Below are 26,528 nucleotides of genomic sequence, written 5' to 3'. Positions count from 1 at the left end.
CCAAAAAAATAAGGCTAGTCTGTTTGTAACACCTGGTATTCAAAATGTGTGAGGTGAGAGAAGATTTCTTGAAAAATCCAGTGTTCCCCATTCTGAAAGTAAGTGGTATCTTTCTCTTCTCCACCCTGAGAGCAGGGGATGTCGATAAGCAGCTTTGATGAGGAAGGAAGGAAGAAAGCCTTGAACCCAACGGTCCTGTTGGCGTCAGACAGGGGAGTGGTGTCAGAAACCACTGATAGTGGAAGATCTGGCCCTTTTTGTACCCTGAGGAATGCGGAGATGTGTATGCATTTTAATGGCACTGTTTGTTATGTGTGGGTCCATACTTCACAAATCTTCTGCGAAGCAATGCTTAATAGATGGAAAGCTAGCTCTTAAAAGCATCTTGCATGCCACTAGTAGCTTTCAGAAGAGCATGCAGTGAAAATATTAATAAATGTATAGCTGTTGGATTCTAATCATTTTCGCTTCAATTCACTGACTGATGAGGTGGCTTACATTCAATAGTTCCCTCCCCAGGGAGTGATGGTTACCAAAGAGCCTTATTAGCACTTGACAGGGTCATTTAAATATCATGCATTCTTTGGTGCCTAATTATGAATATTGACAAAGCTGGAAGCAGTCTACACACAATCAAAACAATGGCGGCAGAGGTGACCGCATGGTTGTTTACCATTACCATCTACTTGTGTGTTGTTACTCCTTGCCTTGCCCAGTCAGAGCCAGTTGGCTCCAAAATTATTGATTTGTTGTTTTAAAAGGGCAATGGAAAGAGTTCTTACACAAAATTAAATCAGAAAATATTACACTTACTATCCTTTTATCAAGATTTTGTTTTCACTTTTGCTGTGATTTCTTTTACTTTCACACATTCACAAAGAAAAAAAGTATTCTCTTTTTTTTTAACATTTTCTCTTTGTTTTGCAAGGTGCTTTGTGTTGTTCTTCATTGGTTGTGTCTAATCCTTTGGACAGTGTTTTCTTTCTTGTGCTCACAAATGACTTCTTACTGATTGTACTAATTGTACAGAATCCACTTGCTGCTTTCTTTTCTGTAACATGGGTGCTTTGATGATGTCACATCCATCCATATGCTTCACTTTTAATTCAGTGCAGGCATCTTGGGGAATATCTGTGGGGGCGTGAAGAGGGGGTTCTTTAAAAGGGTTGAATCATGGGAATGTGACATTTGTGTGCCACAGCTTTAGTAGCTAAATATACTCTGGGATTGTTGTTTCTGAGCTACATCACATTTCTTGCCAAGATGAAAATGTGTAGTGCAACCCATAGAGTGGGAACTATGCGTTGCCATCCCACTGGCATTTTCATTTTGGCCATTCAGCAATCTGCCCTTCTTATTGTAAAACAAAACAAAACAGAACAAAACAAAACAAAACATCAGCTCTGATTGGGCAAACTGCACCCCTCTTTCATCTTCCGCTCCATCTCTTCCCCAGACAAAAAAAAAGGAAAAGAAAAAGAAAAAAAACATGTTCTGGAGTATGTTTACGTATTATTTCCTTTCTTGCTGTGTTTTGGTGTTAATTTAATTGTCTGTTTCTCACCTTTTTCAAAACAGTTTCCCTAACCTCACTGTCTAACCTTCCCCCCTGCTGCCATTGTACTTGGTCTCCCTCCCTCCGCAGTCGTGAAGCTCCTCCTGTGGAGCAATCCAAGGCTTTACCCTCTACACCCCAGTAGTGCCGTAGTGCTGTGTCTCTCTGTAGTCGTCCTACTAACGAAGGGGGGAGTAGACACATATGCTCATAGAGAGGCCTATGTGAAGAAAACAAAGTGATTTTCTTCAGGAGTAGCTGGCCTTGCCCCTCATTACCCTGCTGCCCTTCTCTGCTGCCTCCTGTCCTTCCTGCCTCCCTTCAGAAATGCCTCATGCTTTTCAAGTCCTGGGTTCATTAGCACAAATGCAGCCAGTTGCTCAGTTTTGTCACTTGCTCCCTAAATGCCTGGAGCCTGCCTTTTAATCACAGTTTTGATAAATTGGTTGCAAATTGAGCTTACGATTTCGTGGTTCTGCTACAGCTTCTTCTCCGCAGCATTCAGGTGGACGTGGCTGAGGTGGGCACTGAATGATGGAAGTGTAGCGTTGCTGTTAGCAGCCTTAATGTTTGTATTCTTACTTGTCTCAACGCTCATTAAGTGAAGATTATGAGGTGGTATCTCTTTTCCTTAACAAGCCTTTTGTCGATATCCATGTAACAATGGTAAAAAGCTGATTAGAAACGGGATGTGATGGACACAGTTTACAGCATTGCTGGTGTATTTGGATGTCAAGAATGCTCCTGTAGATACAATATCTGGTACCACCTCTTATTTTATAGATTGTAGAATCTATATTATTGTTAATAATAACTGCAGCCCTTCGTCTGGTACAGAATTAGACATCATTAGCAAGTCAGCTCCACTGCTCGGAGAGGGCTGTGCGACTGGGAAGCCCAAGGGCTGTTCATTTCAAAATCTGACTCCAGAAGATATTTCATATTGTACACAAGTGGCAGTGTTACTAAATTTTACTGTGATTATCGCTACTTGAAAGATTTGCCAAGTGCTGACAATGCTTGTCTCCAGAGAGTCTGCAAATGTTCAGGCAGATTCTGCTGCAGTGAGACAGAATTATATGAAACTTCAGGTACAGTTATGATAAAGAATGTAAAGTGCTGATTTAACAAGATACTTTACAAGTAGACATGAAACAAGAGAGAAAAAAAAAATCTGTGGCAAAGCAAAGCTTTGGACTCTTTTTTTGCATAAATTAAACAACTGGTGTTCTTCATGGGAGGGATGAGTTTTGCACCAGGAAGTACATTAACTGAGTATGTTTTTTACATAGAAATATTGTTATAGGCTAATATATGCAAGGATCTAAAGCATTCAAAGCATTTTTTATCAGAGGAAGCAGGGAGAAGTTGTTATTATCTTGCTGGCATTCTGTAATAATTCAGGAGCGGATTGTGACACAAAATTTGTCAGAACTTATCCTTTGAGTCTATGTTTGCAGATCTGAGGGGGAGGGCTTGGATTTTCAAGGTGAAGCAAATATTCTGATCCATGTCATCGTCCTGGCATTGTCAGAATGAGTTGACTGATCCTAAAAAAAAGTGTTAGGCTAATGGGAGAAGGAGTTGCACCATAGTCAGTTCAGCCGGGGTGCGGGGGGGCTTGTGAAGAGCAATAAATTCAAAGATGTGTGCCTGGGAGGAAGCTACATTGCTTTTCTTTCCAGTGTCTCAAATCATTGTGCACACAAACATACAGCAGATTGCAAGTACTTTTTAGTTCACTCACACTTTCAAGTGCTGAGGAAACAATGAAGATCGAATCAGACTGGATCCTTTGCTTAATATACTTTTCAGTTGTTTTGCCCACAGTCTGGTAAAAGAGTGCTGTGAGAAAGGGAGTAGGGAATTTGCCCTGATTCTGTCTATGATTCTGTAGCATTTGGCTGAGATTTGAAGTGAGAGGTGTGGTTACTTGGAGCTGTAGTGCTGCACAAAAGGGATTTCACCTACACAAGACAAGATGACACGGGACTTAGTCCGTTTAAACTTTTATAGATCCACATCTAGATTGAAACCTACTTACTTTTCCCATTAGGATTTAAACAGGGGTTGGTTGGATGAGTCTATGCTAAACAAAGCCCTATAGATTTTTTTTTTTTCTAAAACGCTAAGTAAATTAGCATCAGCTTACTGTAAGCATCCCTGTTTCTAGAGGGGGGGATTATTTTCGTTCGTCACCTATACTCATTGCTTGAACAAAAGACAAAAAAAATATTTTTTTTTCTTTTCTCAAACAAACAAACAATCCTATATGTGTCTAGAATGGCTCTAATGAGCAACTTGTCCAGGACCTGAATGTGTCAGAGACTAATCACAGCAAACCTGCTGTTGAGCACCATTTTAGCTCTGTACCAGATAAATACCAGAAAGCCATTGTTAGCAGTTAAATGGGACAAATTTCTCAGCAGTGTTTTAACGGCCAAACGCCTGTGTCACCAGCCCAGGCTAATAATTATCAAACGTGCCAGGAGACTGACCATGCTGGAGTGGCTGGTATCCCGTAACATGCACCAGAGGGCTGCGCAGCCAGGATTAAGGGAACACCCCAGACTTGTCCAGAGGAATGACACCGATCCTTCCTCTGTTCTGTCTTGCAGCTACAAGCGGTCTGTTCCCAGGGCTAGAGACAGCTAGTCATCTCAGATTGCATACTCAAGTTCAAACAGTGGCAGCAGAAAACTAGATGCTAATTAATAAAATGGAAATTGTATATAAAATTGATGAAAGAAGAGTGCTGGAAGGATGTTTATGACAACAGACTTTCTTCAAACTTGCTTTCCATTATGTTTTTGTAAGTTTCTATGAGAACAAGAGCAAAGAGACAGAGAGGAGACAAGGTATACAGAAAAGATGTCAGAAATTAAGTCCCTGAGCAGGGCCACATCTTTAAGCCAATTTTAATAAAAAATGGGGATTGTAATTGAATACAGGGCAGTGATTTAGTGTGTCTTTCTTGTGACTAAATCTTCATTTCAAACCTTACGTGAAAAGCCCCAGCTCATTTAATCACAGATTTTCTATAGTAATGTTCGCAAAGTGCAAGGAGAGGAACAGTTTTCACTGCAAAAGATTGGCAAGGATGAGGAAATCAAAGTAATGGAGGGGGTACATTCCAACACACACCAACTGCCTGTGCCACACCTGAAAAAATGCCCATACTTCAGCACTGACACAAACTTACAATTTTCAGAAATCAAAATGTTTGTAAATTTCACTAACAGTACAGACTTCAGACTTAACCAACCGAAGTGGAAGCATGAGTAACAAGATGAGAACCAAGAGTCATTCGCTATTTAGTAGCCAAAAAAGACATCATTGGTAATAGAAGAGCTTCTGCCAATGCGCAACCCATGGTTATGAAAACTGTCAACTGTCCCCAAATTATTGGATCCTACAAATAAAAGAAGGGTGATGTTTAAAATAGAGCTCATCAAATGTCAAATGTGGCTGCAGGAAACAGCAGGTATCCTTGACCTGTAATTGTTCGCCTGCATGGATTTGAAGTCAGGCTATCCATTTCCAGGCTGCATTGAGCAGTAGAAGCCTGTCTTACTAAAACAGGGGAAAACTGTCATTGCCCCAGGACCTTGATCTGCTTTTTCAATAAAAGAGGCCACGTGTAATTTGTCAAGGCAGCTGCTCAGGGTTTGGGGCATTAGAGCTATTGTGTGGTGGACTAGATCCCCAGCTGCATTCATCCACAGTCACCCGGTGAGGACAGCGTGGTGGAGGAACGCAGACTGCCTCGTGCTCTTGCCTGACCCTTGTAGCAGTGGCATATTTATCAGGGGCTGGGAATTCGCTGTAGGGGCCCCACAGAGCCACCACTCTCTCTGGAAATAGCAAAGGGTGGACAGGATGTTGAGTAACACCCAGTTCCATTTTTGTGGTGTACAGGGGGACCTTGTGCCGTGCAGGGATGCTGAATTGGGAGGGCAACCTAACCCTTTAAAATCAGGATTTCTGAAACGGCTTTGAAACTTGAAGGGATTCAAGAGCAGAAAATCTGGTAGCTGAAAGACACGTAAAGTGCCTTTTGGTGTTAAGATAATGCCAGTGTACAATTAAAATGTCAATATGCTGTTAAAGATATTTGAATAATTCATTTTTCGCATATAGGGTATGCCTAGTTTCAGTAATTGTATTAATTAATAGGCAAGTTGTCCTGTAGTAATTTTACAGCAGGCTAAATGTTGACAGTCCTGGTTCAGAGCACTTTTAATATGATCTGCAGACTGTGAACTGTTTAATTACATGCCTCTCTACAAAACACCACCTACATTCTTATATAGATAACCTTCTAGTGAATAGTATCAACATCCCTTACAGTACCTAGGAAGGATTCTGATTGACTCTTTTCCTTTTACTCCTTAGTTTTCTTTAGGATTGTAAAAAAGTCAAGCTTAATTCTTTATGTCAGGATGGGCTGCTGCTTACTAATTAACAGCACGCAGTTAATTAAAACAGAAAAGCTTGGAGAGGGCATAATTTAGATTTTGCGATGTTAATTTTATTGAACATTCAATACAGATAACAAATGTCGCATTTGGAAAGTCATCGTTCCTATGAATATCCTTAGTTTAGTCAGGTGTTTAGGCAGGTGTTACTTCGAGCTTTTTAATAGTCATTTAGTGAGACACTATTGTCTTTGGTATCCGATTACTGTTGCTATGACTTTTGCTAGATTTTAGTCATGTGTTCTAAGATTTTCTGTGCCAGTAACTGAGAAAGAGGATAGGGAAAAATATGTTGTTATTCTCATGTTACAAAAAAGAACCTTAAGGGCATTTTATTGAGAAGTTTTGAAGTAGATAGCGCAAATTTACCATTATATCGAAAATGTACATCCTGACATCCCCATGAGGGAAAAAAGAGCTTCATTTGCCAAGCTGTAAATTTTTGAAAAATCTCAGTCCCTCATACTCAGAAGAGACTTGTCACAATTAGGCAGCTAAATACACTGACAACTCCATGTGCATTGAGCGTTGGTGCTGTGACTGATAAGTACTTTAACCACCAGCTGATAGTCTGACAGCTCTCCCTGCCCCAGCAGATCAGAATAAGTCAGAGTCCCTGCTGAAGTAGATTTTAACAGCTCCATTGGCATTAGAAGAGCTTAGGGCAGTTTACATGGAAGTTGCTCAGGAAGCATTAAGAGGCATTTCTGGCACAGCTGTACAATACAGCAAACATTTGGAAATGGCTAACAGCACATTCATCACCAACTTTGTGTTGGCCGGGAAGAATACCTGTAATGCTCTGAAATAGTGAGTCCCAGCGGATAGCCTCCAGAACAGTTCCAGACTCCCACGTCTACAAAGTGGTTAGCCCTGGATATTAAACTGTAGTTCTCCCACCAGCAAACAAAAGACTGCTATCTTCTGTGAAATAAAATGTCAGATGAAGGTGCAGCTTGATAGCATTGTCACAACTGAGCATAAACTAGACAGTTCTTTCATACGCCCAACAAGGATTTTTTTAATTGGAAAATAACACCAGCTGCATGCTGTCAATAATATGCCATCTTGTTCATGCTCCATTCCATCTTACCCACAATTGTGATAGAAAATAAAAGAACAGCTGTTTAAAAAAAAAGGGGGAAGCAGGCACATTTTTAAAACCCTACAAAGCTACTGTTATTCACTATCATGTTCTTGTAGAAAGAATTGGAGAGCCTGAAAGATATGCAATTACTAAATAAACAGTACCAGCACAGACAGGGAATTTAAGCGTGCACAGAAGCACCTTCTGAACAGCAGCACACCGAAGCCTTCATTAAAATAATTCCAAAAGTCCTTTGAGAAGCACCTGTTTTCCAGGTTTTTCCTTATTCTTTAAATCAGAAGAACTATACTGGGTTCCTGCAGGGTGAGTGAGAGAGAGCCATAACACTGGGTAAACACGGAGCATCGCTTGTTTGTAAAGAAGCTAACAGAAGTGGTGTTGTCATGTGGTGCAGAAAAGGCCATTGGTAGTTTCTTTGAGCCTGTGGTCAGCACTGGAGAAATTCAAATCCTGCTACCAGCTTATAGCTCCCATCAAACAGTTCAACAATTCTCCATGTGTACTCGTTGCTGAATGAGTCCCAATCAGAGGCTCTCAAAGGAGGAGTGCCCTCTGTCCCTTCTTGTGCCCGCTCTCCCCACTGAACCTCTTGCATTCACCACAGAGCCTGCCCAGAGGTTTGGGCCATCACGGCTCATAATAAAGAACATAAAGAGCACTGCTCTTTTTTTTTTTTTGCAGATAGTGTTCAGCTTTATCTCTACAAAACACTAGTCTCTATTCAATGTCTTACGGAGGTCTTACAGTCCTGCAACACTTAATATGCGTTTTGCCTACATATGACCAAGCCACAGGCAATGCCCTGAGGCACTCATCCAGTAAGACCAATTAATTTTCCTTACCCAGGGGGATTTGTATATCTCAGTGTGCAGTTCTCACTCATTGAACTAAATTACTAATATCAAATCAGTGGCAATTTCAAATGCCCGACATGAGTCCTGGAAAGACAATACAGTTTATCTCTACTTGCTCGTGGCAAGAAAACTTGATAAAATCAGCTGTGCTTCCGCAAAAGGTTTGGTCTCACCTACAATGTGTTTAGAAAGGAGGAAAGGGAATAAATATATATTACTGAGAGAAAAGAGATTGTGATAAATTTTTTGGGGTCCCAATGCCCGGAAAAAAAAAATGAGACTTTAACCTCTCATATGGAAATTCGTAATATTTGTAGATCAGTAAACATATTTTGAGAGCTAGTCTACAGATATGAAAAAAGCCAGTCATATTCCTTGTTATAGCACCTACCTTCATGTCGATTAACTCACTATGCAAGCTGCCTGGTTTGCCTGCAGCACTGGAAAATACTGGCTTCAAGGAAGAGCATGAGCAGAAACTGAATGTGCACAACAGTAAATGCAGAAAATGAGCTTTGATCCAGTACCAGAACTGAGTGGAAAGCTGGAGGAGTAGTTGTATTGCAGAAACACCACTGCTGGTGAGGTGTGTGATAAAGCAAATATAGGTATGTCTGCCTGGCCTGCTGCTGGATGCATAGGCTTTGGACGTTATGTTAGAGAAGACACTGGTCTGCACACACTACTGTGGCTGGATTGTTGCTGGATCCAGGGCAACTTTTTTGGAGCTGGGTCAGGTACCTGCTTGCTAAAGTATGTCCTCTGAGATGAAGCTACAGGTTCATCTCATGCAGGGAAGCAGACTGGCTAGAGTAATCACTTGCATGTTAAAAAGTACACAGACAGGAAACATCGATGAAGTTGTGGAATCAAAGTGTAAATGTACATGCAGTGCCTGCAAGGTGTGTGGGGAGGTGTGATCAAAAAAATAAGGTCAAAAAAATGCAGAGAACTAAAAATTTAACAGACAGAAAAATGCATGAAGGAAGCCACCACTGAAGACAGAAAATTAAGTAAGTGAGAGAGAGATGGTAGTAGTACCAGGAGAAGAAGCCCAGCAGGGACATGCTGTGTTTTGCCTCAGGATGTGGCTGGAGTAACCCTGCTTGCCTTACTGGAGGTACTGCGGATTTGAGTGAATGTTGCTGAGTGGGAAGAAGGCTTCTGGTATTTATGTTGGAAGAGTCGTGAGATACAGAACCTAGCAGTAAAATTAGTCTTGCTGACTGTTATGGCCAGTGTTTCAAACTCATTGCAATTTCTCAGTGACTTAATGTATTCAAAGGCACATGAAGCTATGAGGCTGCTATATGGAAGGAAATGATAAACCTAACACCAGACATGTATAAGCTATTTTTCGCCTACAGCATCAGTGCTGCAAATATTTCTAGAAGAAGCAGTCTTGTCTTTTACTGATCACTGGGGGCATCTTTTAATTCATAAGTCCAGGTCTTTCGACTACACCTGCAGTGTTCATGAGTGTAAGAGAATTGACAGGCTAATCCACAGTGTTTGCTTTCCATCAGAAAGCATACAGTGCTGGTGTTTTAACAACAGAAGAGGTTTTATCCTTCCTCTGTGTAAAAGCAGACCTAACATGAGGTCCAGCCATGTTGGTCCAGCCCTAAGAAATACAGTCTGGGTGCATGAGTAAACATTGTTGGCTTGGTCACATAGTTGTTCAACAGTTTAATAATCATTTTCAGGGACCTTGTAGAATAGGATATGTAGGGTATAGTCTTCTTATCTGAATGTCTTGGATGTCTAATAGATATCCAAGTGTCTGTAATGTGTTCAGTCACACTAGTGGCTCAAAACTAGCCATTTTTGTGTTTTTAAAGAAGATCAGAGCTGGTGTGGAAACGGGTTTTGCTTTTAGGTCATTTGCAGTGTTTGAAATTTAACCCCAGTTCTTCCATAAGGCTGCTTTGAGCTTCAGCCTGCTAAGCAGAGCTGCTTATGTTGACATTCAGCAAAATTCACTTTTCCCTGTTGTACAGAAAGGCCATAGTTCAAAACAGGCTGTAAAAAAGGAGAGGAAAAGCCACAGAATTTCTCAGTGACAGCTTCTCTTGCCTTGACACTGTTCATAAAAACTGCTTCCAGAAAGGCACTGGGCTGCCCAGAATACATAATGCCCACAGCAGGAGAAAAAAAAAAATAAAGAAAAAAACCCAACAAAACCCCAGCATTTGTTCTGCACCATCAGAGAAGCTCCATGCAGTGAAATGGGAACTGTGAAGATGAGAGATTCACTTTGCAGGCTACAACAACTTCTCTGGAGCCCTAAAATCATGCATATTCAGCCAAACATATGTAAATCTGGTTTAACCCAGCTGTGAAAGATCCCCTGAAGTAAACTAATAAAGAGCATCTGGATATGTTTAAGCTCATCCCAGGCATAGTAGAAAGGTCCCAGAATGTGCACTGAGCTTTTTTTACGTCATTAGAGGAAATGCAGCAGACTTTAAAGGAAACTTGTGTTTTAAGATGCAAAGCAGCATAAAGTTTGCCTCTGCCGAGACAAGCTACAAAAGAATTAATTTTCCTTGACATTTGAATTTCTTACATCTTGTTTTAACTACTGTGAATGCCTGTGTTTTACTTTCTTAAAGGACCTGCTACGTCTGCTTATTCCATATCACAGGCATCTAAAATTATCATTGCTCACTTGGAAAAGGTGAGAGGTGAAGGAAAGTACTGAAATCAAGAAAGTTCAAAATTATCAGCCACTGCATACCCCCTGCCAGTGGGAGAAAGGTTGTCAAGCACTCTCCAGTGCAAGAGCTGGCCTAGACCCTAGCCGCTGGGACAAATAAAATTGAGCTGACTTCAGGACTATAATGACTTTCATCATTATATTACAGATCCAGGAGGCTGTGTATCTCAAACCTTCTCCCATACCTGCAAACTTAATAAACTGGTTTATTTACAGAGATACTGTGCAGAAGTAACACAATTAAAAAAGCTCTAGGAGCTTGCTATTCCAGTCCTTTTCAGGTCTGCCTCCCCTTTGTTTCAGTGGGGTGGGAGTGGTCTGAGCATTAATTTGCTGGTTCAGATCTTGTAATTTCCATCTATAGCAAACGCTTTCAAAAAGGAGCTGCTTGTTTCTAATTTCTCAAAATTCACAAATGTGTTCATGGTGTAGATTTTGTGTGGCTGCCGTGGCATGCTCAAAAATAATTGGATTGCAGTTTCATAATCAAACTAAAAACAGATAATTGAAATTGGTTTGAAAATGTTACTTCAGGACTCATGGGTTATCTTATATGGACATGGGGGAGTTGTTTCTCTCATCCTTCTTGCTTAATTTATCTAGCTTAAAAAAATACAAGAAGGAAAGTTCTCCATCTTCTCATTGAGTGCAAAGCCACCTGTTGATCTCCCCTCTTTTAGTAAATTACAACCATCCTTTTCCTATAGAGAGTCATGTCGACAGTCATTCATCAAAAGTGAAGAGAATTTGGACCAGTTGAAAGGAGAAATAAAACCACCCTTAGAGATCAATAGATAAACCTATCCTGGAGGGATTGCTTCTGAAATAAATCTGAGTAAGGGCCAGAAAGCCCTGACAGAGGCCACTACGGCTGATCTGATTGTTTAGACCTTTTTCAAGTCTTTGTTTTGTGTTACTTCGGGCACATTGTATATCAATTTTCTTCTCATAGTTTTGAAGTATGATTTCTCCTCATACGTCTAATGATCTCCAAGCCTCTTGTAACTGAAGGTTTTTCCTTTACCAAACTCATTCATCTCTCCAACCGCATGCATCCTCTTTTTGTTTGCTGGATATCTTGGGCTGCTAGCTTGGGCAACTGGCTTTTGAGAGCCACGGGGCAGAATCTGGGAGATGGATCGCTCTTCTCAGCGCAGTCATGCAAAACTTAGAGTTGCAGACCTTTACAAACCAACAGTACAGCTTTACTGCAAGGGAAGGGGGAAAAAGAAAGGCATTTTCCAGCAGCTTTAACTATGAATATTTAAGCTGGTTTTTTCTATCTGGTGACACCAAGAGTCCAGAATAACGAATACTGGGTGAAATTGCACTGACTCAGCAGGACAAGTTCTTGCAGCCAGAAGGAAGATGAAGGAAAAAGCTTAGTTACTATTTTCAACAAAGCAGTTCCAATAAAGTCGTAAACATCAAATCATTGGGATTATAATGTGGTTGGTTTATGTCAAACCTTGAAATAATTCCTTCAAGAAAGAAAAAGAGATAAGATCTCAGAAATGCATGGCAGACTCTGGTCATTCCTGAATTTGCTATCACTTTAAATAAGGGTGTCCTGTCTAAATTCATCTGATATTTTTTTACTGCTATTGCTGGTTAAATAGGAGGAAGAAAACTTGTTAATACCTGCAGGGATTTTCCAGGCTGAAATAGTCTTTTAGCAGCATGAGACTGCCTGTAAACACAGTTCTAACACCTGGAGACACATGTTGAAAACCTATTCAGTGGTATTTAAAAAAGATATTCTGAAGCCCATAAAAACCTCCATTCATAATGAGTCTATACCAGCGTTTCTTGCAAGTCTAAGCAGAGGGAGATGTACATCAGACAGCGAAGCTTGCAGAGAAGAATGAAATTAACTGCAAGGTTTCCCCCTTAAATAGCAACAGTAAAGAAATCATTGTGCCTTTCTGGAACAATGACTGGTTCTGTGAAGGTCTCAGGTGATTTTGTAGGTGTTGGAGATGGAAGTGGGCTCATTCCCATTTAGCTAGAGAGTTGAAGTTTAAGACAGCAATGACACTCACTCTCTGACTGCTCTTGGTGTGTGGCTGCTAATAAGTATTGCCTTATCCCTGATAGTTATTCCACTACACTCCTGCCAAAACATCATTCTTCATCTCCCACCCCTGTGTTTCAGTTTAGTGTGTGCCACCATTTTGGGTTATGACTTCACCGTCTGTTTCAGGCAACTTTGGAAAGCTGGACAATGACATCTCCCTGCAGAGGTGATCCCAGAGCATTCTTAGTGTACATGGCATGTGGTCCAGGGTACACCTCTCACAGCCCTACATCATTTCTGGGACAGAGGTTTCTTTGTGTCCCCACGACAGCTAACTGTAGTGCTCAAACTGAAAAGTGTTATTTTTGGTGATGGGTAGTTACAGGTCCAGGTATTGCTCTCTGCCCTGCGCTTGTTATTCTCACTGGCTTCAGCCTGGTTGTACAGGAAGGCAGCATCCAGACTCTTGTATCACTAAAACAGCCTCACATTAAGCTATTCAAACTGGGAAGTAGTTTGTTGTTTGTTTTCATTCTTCAAGCATTTGTAAGGGTTATGAGCTGGAATTTCAGTTTGTGATCACTGCTGAAACATAGGCCAGAACCTAGACTTACAGGAATGTGACTATGGCGCTCTTCTTGGTGTTCCGCCATCCTTGTCCCTGATCACAGATGAGACAAATTTAGTCTTTATCGTGGAATGTTTCTCATTATACTGTACATGCTAAAAGGACACAGATCTTTTGCTGGGCCTCCGGATTTGAGATCTCCTTTCTGCAGATGCCTTTTAATTGCTGTTCTCCTGAGACCGATACCTTACTTCAGATGTCTTTCCAGGTAGACCTTTGATTAATACTTTTCAACTGCTGCTGTTCAGCAGGTTTTAGCTCACTTTCATTTGCTTCTGAGAAAGTAAGTCAAAGATTTTACAGAAGTCAAAGGGTATTGTACTTAATATTTCCCCATAAAAAGTAAGCCATTTATCCTGTCAAAAAAGGAAGTTTGTCCAGTTTAGTGTACTTTAATCTTGGCAAATTTGATTTGGCTTTTTTTTTTTTTTTAAATAATTACTTTATCATCCTTCGGGTGCTCATAAAATTGATCATTTAATTGATCGTCTTGTAGTGTCAATCTCATTCTAAAAATTGAACTGGCAGGCCTGTCCCTTTGGCTCATCTCAAAGACAGGTAATATGCTTGTCCTTTGCCAGAGTTCTTGATGCTTAGACTTCCTCTAGTGTTCTGCAAGATACTGCACAGTGTCCACAAATTGCTTTGGCTAGCTCCTTAAGCAGTCAGGGACAAATTCCTTTTGGCAACTCGAAAACTTCTACATTACCTAAATATTTTTCCCTCTTTTCTCTGTTCTGGCCAACACTTATTCGCTGACTTTGTTACATTCCTGATCACAGATCAGAGTGGGGATTTTTGCTCAAAAGTGAAGGAGGAAGATGAGTAAATGCTCCATCTTCATGTCTTTGCTTGTCTGTCCTCCCTTATTGAAGTTTGTTGTACTGATATTCATTATTCTTATTCAGTTTTGCTCATGCCTTGTATTCTTTAGAATGATGAACTCTATTCCTTTGTGATTATTTCATTCTAATTACATTTCTGCCCTAAGAAGTTTTTTCCCGTTAGAACTAGAAGGAGCAGAACATGCCCAGAAGAGCTTCATCAGTGTTTTCATGTAATACTACTTTCAGTACTGTGCAAATCTTGCTTTTTAACCTGGTTTTCAACAGATACAGGGGTACAGTGCAAAGCCTTGAATACTTTTGTCAATTGGTGAATAGAAGAAGCTTTGTCTCCTTCCTGCTTATGATGATCTAGTATGCAGTAGATCTATATTATTGTATCACCTCTGACCTTTTCTCTCTTATTTTCACCCAGAGACATTCAACAGATCTGCTTCTCACCTTTTCCAGAACTTTAGAAAAAGTATTATTGACATAAAATTTAACAACTCCTTGCTTTTTCCCCCAACTACCTTCAGTGACCAAGCTAGATCAATACTCTACTTGTGTGATTTATCCAAGCACTAGTTCTTTTCAGAATTGAAACACTTTGAAGGTTTGGAAACACTTTTCTTAATGTCCTCTTAACCAACCAGCCAGCCAACACTGTGTACCTTACCTATAAGCTCTGCTGGAAGCAAAAATTAATTATGTATAGCAGAATAACACTATGCCATATCAGGTCTTCTCTCCCATTAGATGAGTAAGAAGAGGTGATTTTGCATGTTCCAGACTGTTACAGTACAGGGCATATTGACTGAGAAAATGAATAGTGATGTTAGGAGATGCAGACAAAAGGACATGGGATGAAATATCAGAAAGTTAGTGGGGGAAGAAGGATCAGGTTGACTATGGGAATCAGGTGACTAGCCTGATTCTTTTAATAGCTAGAGATAACAGTACATTATATGTGGGAAGACCCTGAAGTCATAAACCCAGTTGTGATTTGCAAGGAACACAGCTTGAATTAATGGAAGACTTGAGGGAGATAAGTGTCAGCATGTTTGTGGCACTAGCAACAGGTAAGCTCTGATCCTTGAAGGTGCAAATATTTAACCTCATCCATGTCTTTGAAGCTTTTTCAGTTTTACTACTGTTTTTGTCACCAGACCTCTCCCAAGTATAATATTAAATATAGGTAATTCTGTCAACAATATCACTTTGCAAAGAATCACTGGTTGTTATCCATGGTAATATGTCTCCGTGTACTGCAGAAAACAGTCAAGGAGCTGTTCAGACTACATAAAATTAAATAAGCAATGTATTTTCACATTTGGAAAGAACATACTGCAAACCAGAAAGGGCTAGGCATAATATTTAAAAAGTAAAATTATTTAATTTAGAATATGTGGTTTATTATTAAATATAAGATAAAATAATATAGTGATATTTATATCAATCGTATTTTACAGTCTAGTTCCATAGCATTTTATGCAGACAGCCCAGTCTGCTTTCTGGTACATAATGTCTTAGAAGGATGTCAAATAATGTATAGCTATAAGACTTTTCAATAGCATTGCTCTTTCCTCAAAGCTGGGAGTCTGAATGCTTTGCATGACTTTTAAAAATGTAGGCCCTACATTTTTCTGATTATTTTCTCCATATATTTTAATTCTTTGAATAGTGAGTGCTCATGAACAATGCTGGACTGAGCCTTGGGGAATATGTTACTCTTTAAGTACTGCAGGATAGGTAAAAGCATACAAAATGCAGTATGTAAAGTGGCACAGACAGTGTCCTATCTGTGTGCTTTCAAACTGGCTTGTTCTGCGGACATACTTGGAATCACACATTTGTTTATTCATCCCGGTCTGGAAGGCAGTTACTGCTGATGCTAGGGGCTTGAGGTTTTGATTGACAATGACTGCAATTATCGGCATGTTTCATATCAGACTTTCCCCTGCTGTGGTTATGACAGTAGGATGCTGAACCTACCTCATACTTTTTCATTACTTAATTGTATCTATTCCGTAAACATTAATGCAGGGTCAAATCTTGCCCGTCTTATTTCATTTGCATTAAAGTTGTTGGGACTGCCTGCATAGCTAAAGACAGATGGATGTGATCCATGATAAAAAATAAATTATATCATTAACTTGACATTGTGTCCAGAGAAGATCCACCTGCCTAGAGCAAAGCCACAAATGTTAAATATCCTTTAACTCTAATATAGAAAACATAATAAACATCAGGTAGGTTTGAACTCAAGAGGAACTAGCTGGAATCAGGCTGTTTTATGACCCTCATAAATTTCTGCTGATAAAACACCTGCAGGATGAGCAACATCATTTCAGCTACCCCTTTCTTGAACACACATGGTCACCCAGTCTGGTCTGTGTGGTAATTTTGTAACGTGAGCTGTAATGATTCAATATCCATTGGTAATGTAAAACCGAAGATTTCATGTTGTGTTTGTATGCAGTGATGCAGGTTTGTGCTTGAGGCTGTCATTCACAGGGTCGAACTTAGCCTAAAGCAGAAGACTTTAGGCTAAGTGGAGAGCAACCTCACTTAGCCAGCAGGAAATGTCAGGCATGGATGCAAGCTTTATGCCATTCCCTCGCATCCTATCACCAGACACCTGAAAGAGAGATCAGCACTCCCCTCTCCCACTTCCACCTCTTCCACTCACCATCATGAGAGAGAGTTAGATAGCAATTTTGGTCTCCGCTGAGCTGAACAAACCGAGTATCTTCAGCCTCTCCTCATCAGTCATGCCTTGTCGTCTTTTCACGATCTTTGTTGCCTTCCTTTGGACACATTCTAATATTTTTAGTTGGTTGGCCCTTCTGGCCACCCTGGCATATTGTTGACTCGTGTTGAGCTTACCATCAACCAAAACTACCAGATCCCTTTCTGCAGGGTTGCAGTCCTGCCCCTTGTCCCCCAGTCTATACATAAAAGAATATTTAGCAAGGCATTACTTTCCCTTCATGAACCCATACTGGCTTTGACTGTACATGCTTACACCCCTAGGCAGACTCTGAGCAAGGATTTTGAGTCTTTTTCATGCAAAAAACATTGGACTTCAGTGCTCAAAGGGGCATATCTCTGATAAGTTTGTGCATGGAAGGTGTCTGTGAAATTAGGCTTTTTAAGTTGAACCTTTCCTTCATGCCAAGCAATGCATTTCTGGATAAAACTTAAAACTTCCCTGATGATCCTTCCCACCCATTTAAGAGTCTTTATTTCTGATTTTCCAGATAGTGACCACAGACAGTTTTACAGGTGTAAATAAATTTGGTCTCAAAATGCTGCAGAATCTAACATGTAAATATGAACGTGTGTAAGGTCCACAGAAGACCAACACCCTTGCAGTGAAATGTAGATACTGCTGATTGTGCTGTAACCACTAGACTGGGCTTCTGATATATATACAGTGATTTTCTGTGTGGATTTAAATTACAAGGCTAGGTTCTACCACCCCTTGTTAAGTGCTGCTGACAAAGAATAGAAAAATCTACCTTTTAAAAAGATGCTGGACTTCTAAGAGGGTTCTCTTAGAAACATTTAATTTGAAGATTGTTTATAATTATGTATTGTTTTCTGAGATTTATTTTCCTCCCCATACTTTTTTACTATTAAGACATTTAAATGAACGCATCATCATATTTTCTTAAGCAATCATCCACTCTTTTTATTTATTTTCCTCATGAAATCATAATCCTCTATTTGTCACAGCACAGTAATATCCATTGCAACCAGCTATGATGTCACACGCAAGGGCTTATGATTTCAAGAGCTGGTTTGCTTTTAAACATAAAGCTCCTCCCTTGTAAGCAAATATCGTTTGTCCACCTAAATGCTGCAGTTAAATGGGGACAGAAAAATATATGGCATAGAAGCAATACGATACCTAGCCATAATACATTTCAAAGGTTTCTGTGAGGTAGTGGCAACTTTTAAATGCTCTTTTAACATAGCTTGCTGAGGAATATTTTGCATTTGGTTCTAATTCTGGGCCACTATTACCTTGTCTGCCAAATACATGAAAAGACATTATTCTAGAAGGAGTTGATTTACGACATGAAAGTTTTGTATCTTCACAAAGTCTCAGGAGAGCCTTGGAGGTACATTTTCTATCTTTCTGTTTCTCCTGTAATAAGGACAAGGATTACATTTCCTTAGAGTATGTGGAGCTTTTAATGCCCTGGCACTTGGACCCTCTCTGGAGAAGGAGGTGGGATAGATGTTCCTTCAGCTTCTTGTCAGGCTGTGGCTGCTCCTTGTTAAGCACTAAGAACAAAACCAGAAATGAAAAAAAGCAAACTAGAGGCTCTGTGCTTGTCTTTCATTAGTGCTGCTGGCTCAGTGCCCAATTATGTCAGAAGAAACAACTTTCTTCAGAAATTCAGGGTATTGATTAATACTGTATTAGAGACTTCAGATGGAGGAGGCACACTCTGCCAAAGACGCCTTCTCTGACAGCAGGCGCTTGGAGGACCAAGTAGGATTTGACAGTGATCTCTGCCCACAGCACAGGACCACAAGATGAGGCCTTTAGAGTCAGGGCTTTCAGCTGAGAAAGCACAGGCTTCAGCACAGAGGTTGCCCTATTCATGTGCTCAGAACAAGAGAGAGCTTTTAAAATTAAAATAGCAAGGACAGTCATCTCGGAAGCTCAATAGATTTCAACACTGTGCTCTATCTTTCATAGTTATTTAAGCATCCTCCTGAAGCTCAGGCATGTGACACTGACTTTTAAAACACATGACAATGATAACAGAATGATGAGCAGAGAATTAAACCTTAAACAATGTGGGATGCACTTCTCTGGTATTTGCAGAGCTTCTGTCTCCTCTCCCTTTTAAAGGTTTTTCAATGTGAATGGTTTACTGTAGTAAAAGTAAGATGGTATTAGCTGAAGAAAGATGGGATGGAGGGAGGGAGGAATGAGCACTATGTCAGAGGAGGAGAAGTAATAGCTCTGACCTGCTGAAGTCAGTACGACTTGCCCAGGGCCAGGATTTCAAACTGATGGCACTTGCCCTGCAAGTAAATTCTCTCTCTCTTCCTGAACTTCATAGTCTTCAACTCCAGATCTGAAAGCTGTATTAACAGCCCAAGTCTGCACATGCAAGATGTAGCTGGTAGGTACAATATGTCTCCAGATTTGGGCAAGCTGATCAAAAATCACCATGCAACACTCGAACAAACCTCCCAGGGCATGCCTGTGAGCCAAATAGTTAATGATGTCCTTATAAGTTTCCCTGTCCTTATTTGTTTAACCACTGTATGCTGTTTATTGCAGGAGTGATTCGTGAGAGTTACCTGAAGGGTCATGATCAGCTGGTGCCGGTCACCCTGTTGGCCATTGCTGTTATTCTTGCTTTTGTGATGGGGGCCATCTTTTCGGGAATCATAGTGTACTGCATCTGTGACCATCGCCGCAGAGATGTGGCTGTTTCTCAGAGGAAGGAGAAGGAGCTGACCCACTCCCGCCGTGGCTCCATGAGCAGCGTTACCAAGCTCAGTGGCCTCTTTGGGGACGCTCAGTCCAAGGAGCCAAAGCCTGAAGCTATCCTCACGCCGCTGATGCACAATGGCAAACTGGCTACCCCAGGCAGCACTGCCAAGATGCTAATCAAAGCTGACCAGCACCATCTGGACCTGGCCGCTCTGCCAACCCCTGAGTCCACCCCAACCCTGCAACAGAAGAGAAAGCCCAGCCGTGGCAGCAGAGAATGGGAGAGAAACCAGAATCTCATCAATGCCTGCACAAAAGATATCCCCCCGATGGCCTCGCCCGTTATCCCGACTGACCTGCCACTCAGGGCTTCTCCTAGCCACATTCCCAGTGTTGTGGTCCTGCCCATAGCCCAGCAAGGCTACCAGCATGAGTACGTTGACCAGCCAAAAATGAGCGATGGGGCTCAGATGTCTGTGGAGGACCAGAACGCCACCCTTGAGTACAAAACTATCAAGGACCATCTCAGTAGCAAAAGCCCCAGCCACGGGGTTAACCTGGTGGAAAATCTCGACAGCATGCCACCAAAAGTACCCCAGCGGGAAGCTTCCCTCGGGCCCCCGAGCGCCTCGCTGTCGCAGAGCGGCCTGAGCAAGCGGCTGGAGATGCACTCTTCTGCTTACAACGTGGACTACAAGAGAAGCTACCCTACAAACTCACTCACAAGAAGTCACCAGACGTCGACCCTCAAGAGAAACAACACCAACTCCTCTAACTCGTCCCACCTCTCCCGCAATCAGAGCTTCGGCCGGGGCGACAACCCGCCACCGGCCCCGCAGCGAGTAGACTCAATACAAGTCCACGCTGCTCAAGCACAGGCTGTGACTGTATCTCGGCAGCCAAGTCTCAGCGCCTACAACTCGCTGACGAGGTCAGGGTTGAAACGCACACCCTCGCTAAAGCCAGACGTACCTCCCAAACCTTCCTTTGCGCCGCTCTCCACGTCCATGAAGCCCAACGACGCATGTACATAATCAGAGTGGGGGGGGAGGACAGCAATTAAGCAGAGGTTGCCCTTGAAAGCCAGTGTTCTGCAACTGTTATCACTCGCTCCTCTGAGAAGACGGTTGTTGCAAGCTGAAGATGTGTTGGATTTCTGCTCTCTGGGAAAAGTGGAATATTTTTTTAAACCCGAGCCATATGACCCATGGTTGAAGGTTTGCAATTGCAGGACTCGCCCCCACAACCTGCCAGTTCTTTGCTCAAAAGACTAACCCTCCATCACAAACGTTGAGCCAAAAGCACACAGGTGAAAGATGACTGTGACATTTCACCCCACCCCCTGACTGCACAGTTGCATTCCTGAACTGGGAAGGAGTGCTCTGAAAAGCAAAACAAATAATTACAAAAACAAACACATTTTAAAAAGAAAAAAAAAAAAAGAAAAAAAAGAATCCATTGATAAAGCTAACTCTGACTTAACAATGGCAGAAGTTTACTACGTGCAGGTACTGTGAAATGATGCCCATCAGTGTTACAGCCATTTGGTTACAGCAGTTAAATGCCATGTTGGGCAAACTATGTCATAGATTTCTGCTACCCTTCTCTTTTAATAAATAACACGTGACTGTTAACGCAAGTAACTCCTCTTATTTATTGTTCAACTTTTGTTTTTCCTAAGGAAATGACTTCTGCATATCATCCTGTGAGCAGCTCTTCAGAAATACCTTGAAAGTTATACCTATTTAACGTGAAACCCATTAACTGGAGTAATTAAAACTCTTTTATTTTTCCAATGAATTCACTGAGTTAGATAAGTTGGAGCTGGAATTCTGAACTTTGTGCCTGGATTGCCTGATTAGCTGAAAAAAAAAGGGGATATCTATTTAAGTCTCTCAGCTAATTAGCTGGCCTGGCCTCTGACCTAAGACAGCAACAAACAGATACCGCAAGTTCATAACTTCTAACGCAACTGCAAGAGAAACTCTTAAAAGCTGCACATTTGTGCACCATTGCTATCAACATGGCTTTGTCAGTAGATAATACTTTCTGTGAAGGCACCAGCTTGTGATGTGCCATCTCATTTCACCTTGCATGTGAGACGGCAAACAAAATCCTCAAACAGTGTGAACTAGTTAATATGCCGGCTGTTACCATGCATAAATTATGGTCTTATCACACGGGTTTTTCGTGGGAATATATCTGTGAATAGCCTGTTTTCTTCCACATGTAAATTTGTGCCTTACACCCTCAGTTGTGTATACTTGTGAGCTGTAGTATGTAAAACCTTTTTCTTTTTCCCCTTTGAGTAATGCAAATATTTATTGATCCTTCCTCCTCCAAGCCCCTTCAAGAGCTGGAGTAAAGACATTCAAAGAAGACCATGGTGGTTATTGTCATAACCCTGTGTCTCTTAAGAAGTTAGGCTAGTACCACACTTTCCACTTCAATTTGACTTTCTAGCTGTGCCAATTCCTCTCTCAAAACCACCCACAAGCGGCGACGATCCCAAGACACCATGCTGGGGAGTTCTGCCTTCCCCCGCCTCCCACTCCCCCTTTACCACACGTCAGTGGGGGATCATTCTCACTGGGCAGTGGGGAAGTGACCAACACCCTTGTCCAGGGGGCTGGTGTGTCCCCTGCCTGGGGACGACCACCGGCAAGAGGGGCCGAGCCCTGCAGCAAGCCCAGCTGCGCGTCCCGCAGCGCGCAGGGCACACGGAGCTAGGACAGGCGGGCAGGCTCCTGCTGTAGCTACCTGCTGCTCCAGGATGCTGCATGTACTTCTTTGGGGAAAAAATGTAATTTTCTTTTTTGTTTTTGTTTTTGTTTTTTTTTCCTTTGTTTCTTTTGTGTGACTGTGCATGTAGCTAGCGTGGGAGTGTGCGTGCGCACAGGTGTGCGTGTGTGTGTGCGCACGCAGGTGTGTAAGTTCCTTTCCAGTCTTTCAGTTTATGCAAAAACGTAGATGTGTTTTTAATCTGTTACAATAACTGTGTCAACATACTGTAGAAAAACGATGGGGATCGCTTCTAAGCTTTTTATATATATATATATATATATCTACTGAACAGTATGTTTGAGTAAGGTGGTTTCTGTTTCAATTTGTTTTTTAAAATTTTATACTTCCATTTGTTTTTCAGGGTTTTGGTTTTGTTTCTGGATGATTGAAAAGACAGATTTTAAGTCCATTAGCTTATAGATGGTATATATAAAGTCTGGATGGTCTAGACCAAAGTGTGTAACAAGGGTGCTTGCATGTTCTTTCATTTCATCATGGCTTCTTTTATGAAACAGTTTTGTTCACCCTTAGTGAACTATGCAGACTGGAGTAGATAGTTCTGTATCCAAAGCAATGTTGTTGTTTTAATAAAAACAAACAGAAAACCCTTTGAAAACAGTAGGTAGCAAGGTCTTTTTTTTTTTTTTTTTTTTAAGAATCAAGTCGCAACCTTTTCACCAAGCTCCAAACCATTGGAGCACCAAACGCGCAGATCCCATTGATATAACCCCGCAAAGTGTTCTCCCAAAAACATCAAGATGAATAATCACAGCAACAGCTTGTGCAGCGATCTGCCTCCGCAATGTACACCACACCAGTTACCAGGTTGACCTTGAAACATGCATTTTGTACTCGGTGGGTCTTCTGTTTTCGTCCTTTCCCACTCCTGGTTCCCTTCCACCCTTTGTTTCAAGGGGTTCATGAACCTATGTGTGCCTTTGCTTTCCACCCTTGCTATACACTGGTAGATGCAACAAATTCAGACTCTCATTTGTTGTAAAGTTGTAAAGTATTGTGATGTCACCAGTTTCCCCTTCATTTCCACATCCCCCTAACATCTGATTCACAACTTAATGTATGTTGTAAAAAAAAAAAGAAAAAAAGAAAAAAGAAAAAAACCACACACAAAAAAAAAACAAAGCAAGAAAGAAAAAGAAAGAAGGAGGCAAAGAGGTCAAATAAAAGCTCTTGATCACATACGGTAATAAAACCAGACTGTTTTACCTTTTTTCTTGTGTCCTGGTCCTTTTGTCTCTACGACGATTTATCCTCTTCCTTTAAAAATAGCAATGAATGCTGATCATTTAAATCAGGTTATGGTGAGAAAGAAATTTGTTATTTTCTGTCTCTCACATGAGATGAACTTAGACTTTAGAGTAAGGTGATGGTAATTAAAAATTGAATCACACATTTGCTCTCCCTCTATTCATATTCTAAATTTTTTTTTATGAGCTTGTTCATCATCAAATATTTATGGCAGACTTGATAGTTTAAAAGATCAAGGCTGGGATTTAAGCATGCATGGTCCACCAAAATAGATCATCATCCAAATGTGACTTCATCTCCAGGCTTTACATATTGAAAATGGAGGAGCCTGTGTTTTCTTTTAGCAGGCATAAATTTATTTCTCTTCATAGGCCTGCTTTAGAGGATGTTGCCTGAAATTTTAATTCTCTAAGAAAATGGTAGTAAACAGATAAGTTACGAGAGTATATAATCTCCCTAGTCCTGGGAATCATTAAAGCATGCCTGTGTTCTCCACATTGATTTTGTATAAGTCTGCGTCACTTTCACTCAGCCATTACAGTACAGGTAAGTGCTTCTTTACGCTAGCTACTGGGCTTACTGATTTTGTTTTGTGAGACAAGTTTTGTGTGACCCTGTAGAGATGAGGGATCCAATCGAGAAATTTACCCTGCTCGGGTCATACTCGGGCTTTCCTGCCCTGCCAGGACACCCTGTTCTGGACCTAGGGCCTTAGCGGTATGTGCTGGTTCCCCACCTCACACCACAGATAGCCCTGACAGTGGCTCAGCAAAAGTGATGAAATAATAGCTTTCCTCAAGGAGCAGGAGGTGATGGATTTAAAAAGGGAAGTCACAAAGCCTGGGCATGCTATCCTTGGTGGAAAGCGGGAGGCCTTTCTACAGCTTCATCTCTCTCTCTCTGCCCTGAAGGACACCAGGACTCCAGAGGTGGTGGTTGTGGTGTAGCAGTGACACACAAAAGCAGAGCACTGCGAACATGTTTTCAGTGCCTTGCCCACGGACACATCTCTCTTTTTCTCTCGGGTCAGGCTTCCCTTGAGCCAGGCACGCTGGCATGCAGATGTGTGGTGTGGACGTGGGGATGATGTCTGCCATGGCCAGGTCTGGCAGGATGCCCCAAGTGATGCTGAGGGACCCCTGCCCTGGGAACAGGGGCGCACTCTATGGTCACATCATAGAATCATAGAATGGTCCGGGCCAGAAGAGATCTCCAAAGGTCATCTAGTCCGACCCCCCCCCATTCAGCAAGGACACCCCCAACTAGACCAGGTTGCCCAGGGCCTCGTCGAGCCTCACCTTGAATATCTCCAGGGATGGGGCCTCAACCACCTCCCTGGGCAACCTGTTCCAGTGCCCCACCACCCTCACAGTAAAGAACTTTCTCCTAATCTCCAATCTAAATCTGCTCCCCTCCAGCTTAAAGCCATCGCCCCTCGTCCTGTCACTGCAGGCCTTTGTAAACAAGCTCTCCAAAGCCTTCCTGTAGGTCCCCCTCAGGTACTGGAAGGCAGCTATTAGGTCTCCCCGGAGCCTCCTCTTCTTCAGGCTGAAGAACCCCAGCTCCCCCAGCCTGTCCTCATAGCAGAGGTGCTCCAACCCCCTGATCATCTTTGTGGCCCACCTCTGGACCTGCTCCATCAGGTCCATATCTTTCCTGTACTGAGGGCTCCAGACCTGCACAGAGTACTCCAGGTGAGGTCTCACCAGAGCAGAGTAAAGCAAAAGAATCATCTCTCCATGCTCCATGCTCTACTGCATTTGACCTGCCTGCTCCCAGAGGCACAGCAAACATGAAAGCGAATGCTCTCTGGGTGCCCAGACACGTATCGTTTTCAGTTCTGCAGCCGGTCCCCCGTGGAGTTACTTTGTCCAGCTTCGTTTGAAATGGTTCGGGTAAGCAGCACCTATGGAAGCTAGTCAAAGATTAATATGCCCCTGTTTTAACACTAATATTCATATTCCTCCCTAAACAATTGCTGGCTGCTGCCTAGAGGACAGGGCCCAAGAGCACCTCTCCCACTGGCACTGGCTGCCTCCATTGCAGAGCTCCTCCATCTGTTGCCAGTGAAAGGAAGATCCATTTAAAGCATGGGCATGAAGGAGGGAGGGTGGGAAGGGGGATGCCACGATACACAAGCTGTATGGAGTCCGTAACTGCTCTGTTTGTGTGGCCACAGGCTGCTGTCCAAGGAAAAGGGGTGAACCTAGCCCCTTAACCACCTTGCAACACCTCCCCGAATGTGCATCTCTGTGCTGGCATGCAGGTGATCTCTGACAGAGACCTGTCTTCACAACCTGCTGTGCAGAAATGACCAGGAGAGGAACTGGAGGAAATGGGGTGTGTCAGACCCCATGGACCTGGTGGGGTCTTGCCCAGCCAAGCAGCAACACCCTGCCAAGGAGAGATCCCTCCACTGAGCTTCCCCCCCAAGAAGAGACAGTGCCCTCAGCATCTAGTATGGTGGCATGGCTTTTGACAGGGGAGGATACCTCTGAGCTACCCACTGTCTATTTGAATCACAAGATCCATCGCCTGTAGGGACCACTGGTGCCGTACCACAGAAGCTCCCTGGAGCTGAACGAGGCAAAGATGGTACCCAGGAGAAAGCAGGCGTGCTTTGAGCACTTCAGTCAAGTTAATGTCACCTTATTCATCATAATAATGGTCTTCATGTTGACCTCATTTAGTCTGTCATCGAGGATGCATGGAAGCTGCTTTCCAATCAGCATTAATTTGCATGCATATTTTTACACAAAGTGGAACCCAGCTGAATGACTCAAAACAATAGGTCTCCATAAATAAGTCCTGGTCCACTGCACTGTTCC

General features: G+C 42.1%; 1 protein-coding gene across 5 annotated transcripts in view; it reads left to right on the top strand.

Moving 5' to 3' along the window:
- SEMA6A (sema domain, transmembrane domain (TM), and cytoplasmic domain, (semaphorin) 6A) overlaps window positions 1-23,662 on the top strand; it is a 117,466-nt gene extending 93,804 nt beyond the window's left edge. For all 5 annotated transcript variants that reach the window (XM_014957880.1, XM_014957879.1, XM_014957876.1 and 2 more), the window contains one exon: window positions 19,495-23,662. In XM_014957880.1, the coding sequence (XP_014813366.1) occupies window positions 19,495-20,684 (1,190 nt within the window). In that variant the 3' untranslated portion in view covers window positions 20,685-23,662. The remainder of the gene's footprint in view (window positions 1-19,494) is intronic.
- The last annotated feature ends 2,866 nt before the right edge of the window (window positions 23,663-26,528 follow it).

Source organism: Calidris pugnax, unplaced genomic scaffold, assembly GCF_001431845.1.
Source record: "Calidris pugnax isolate Ruff unplaced genomic scaffold, ASM143184v1 scaffold358, whole genome shotgun sequence".
In the NCBI taxonomy this organism is placed as follows: Eukaryota; Metazoa; Chordata; class Aves; order Charadriiformes; family Scolopacidae; genus Calidris; species Calidris pugnax.
Note: the sequence above shows the minus strand (reverse complement) of the source record. Positions and strands in the feature narration are given on the sequence as shown.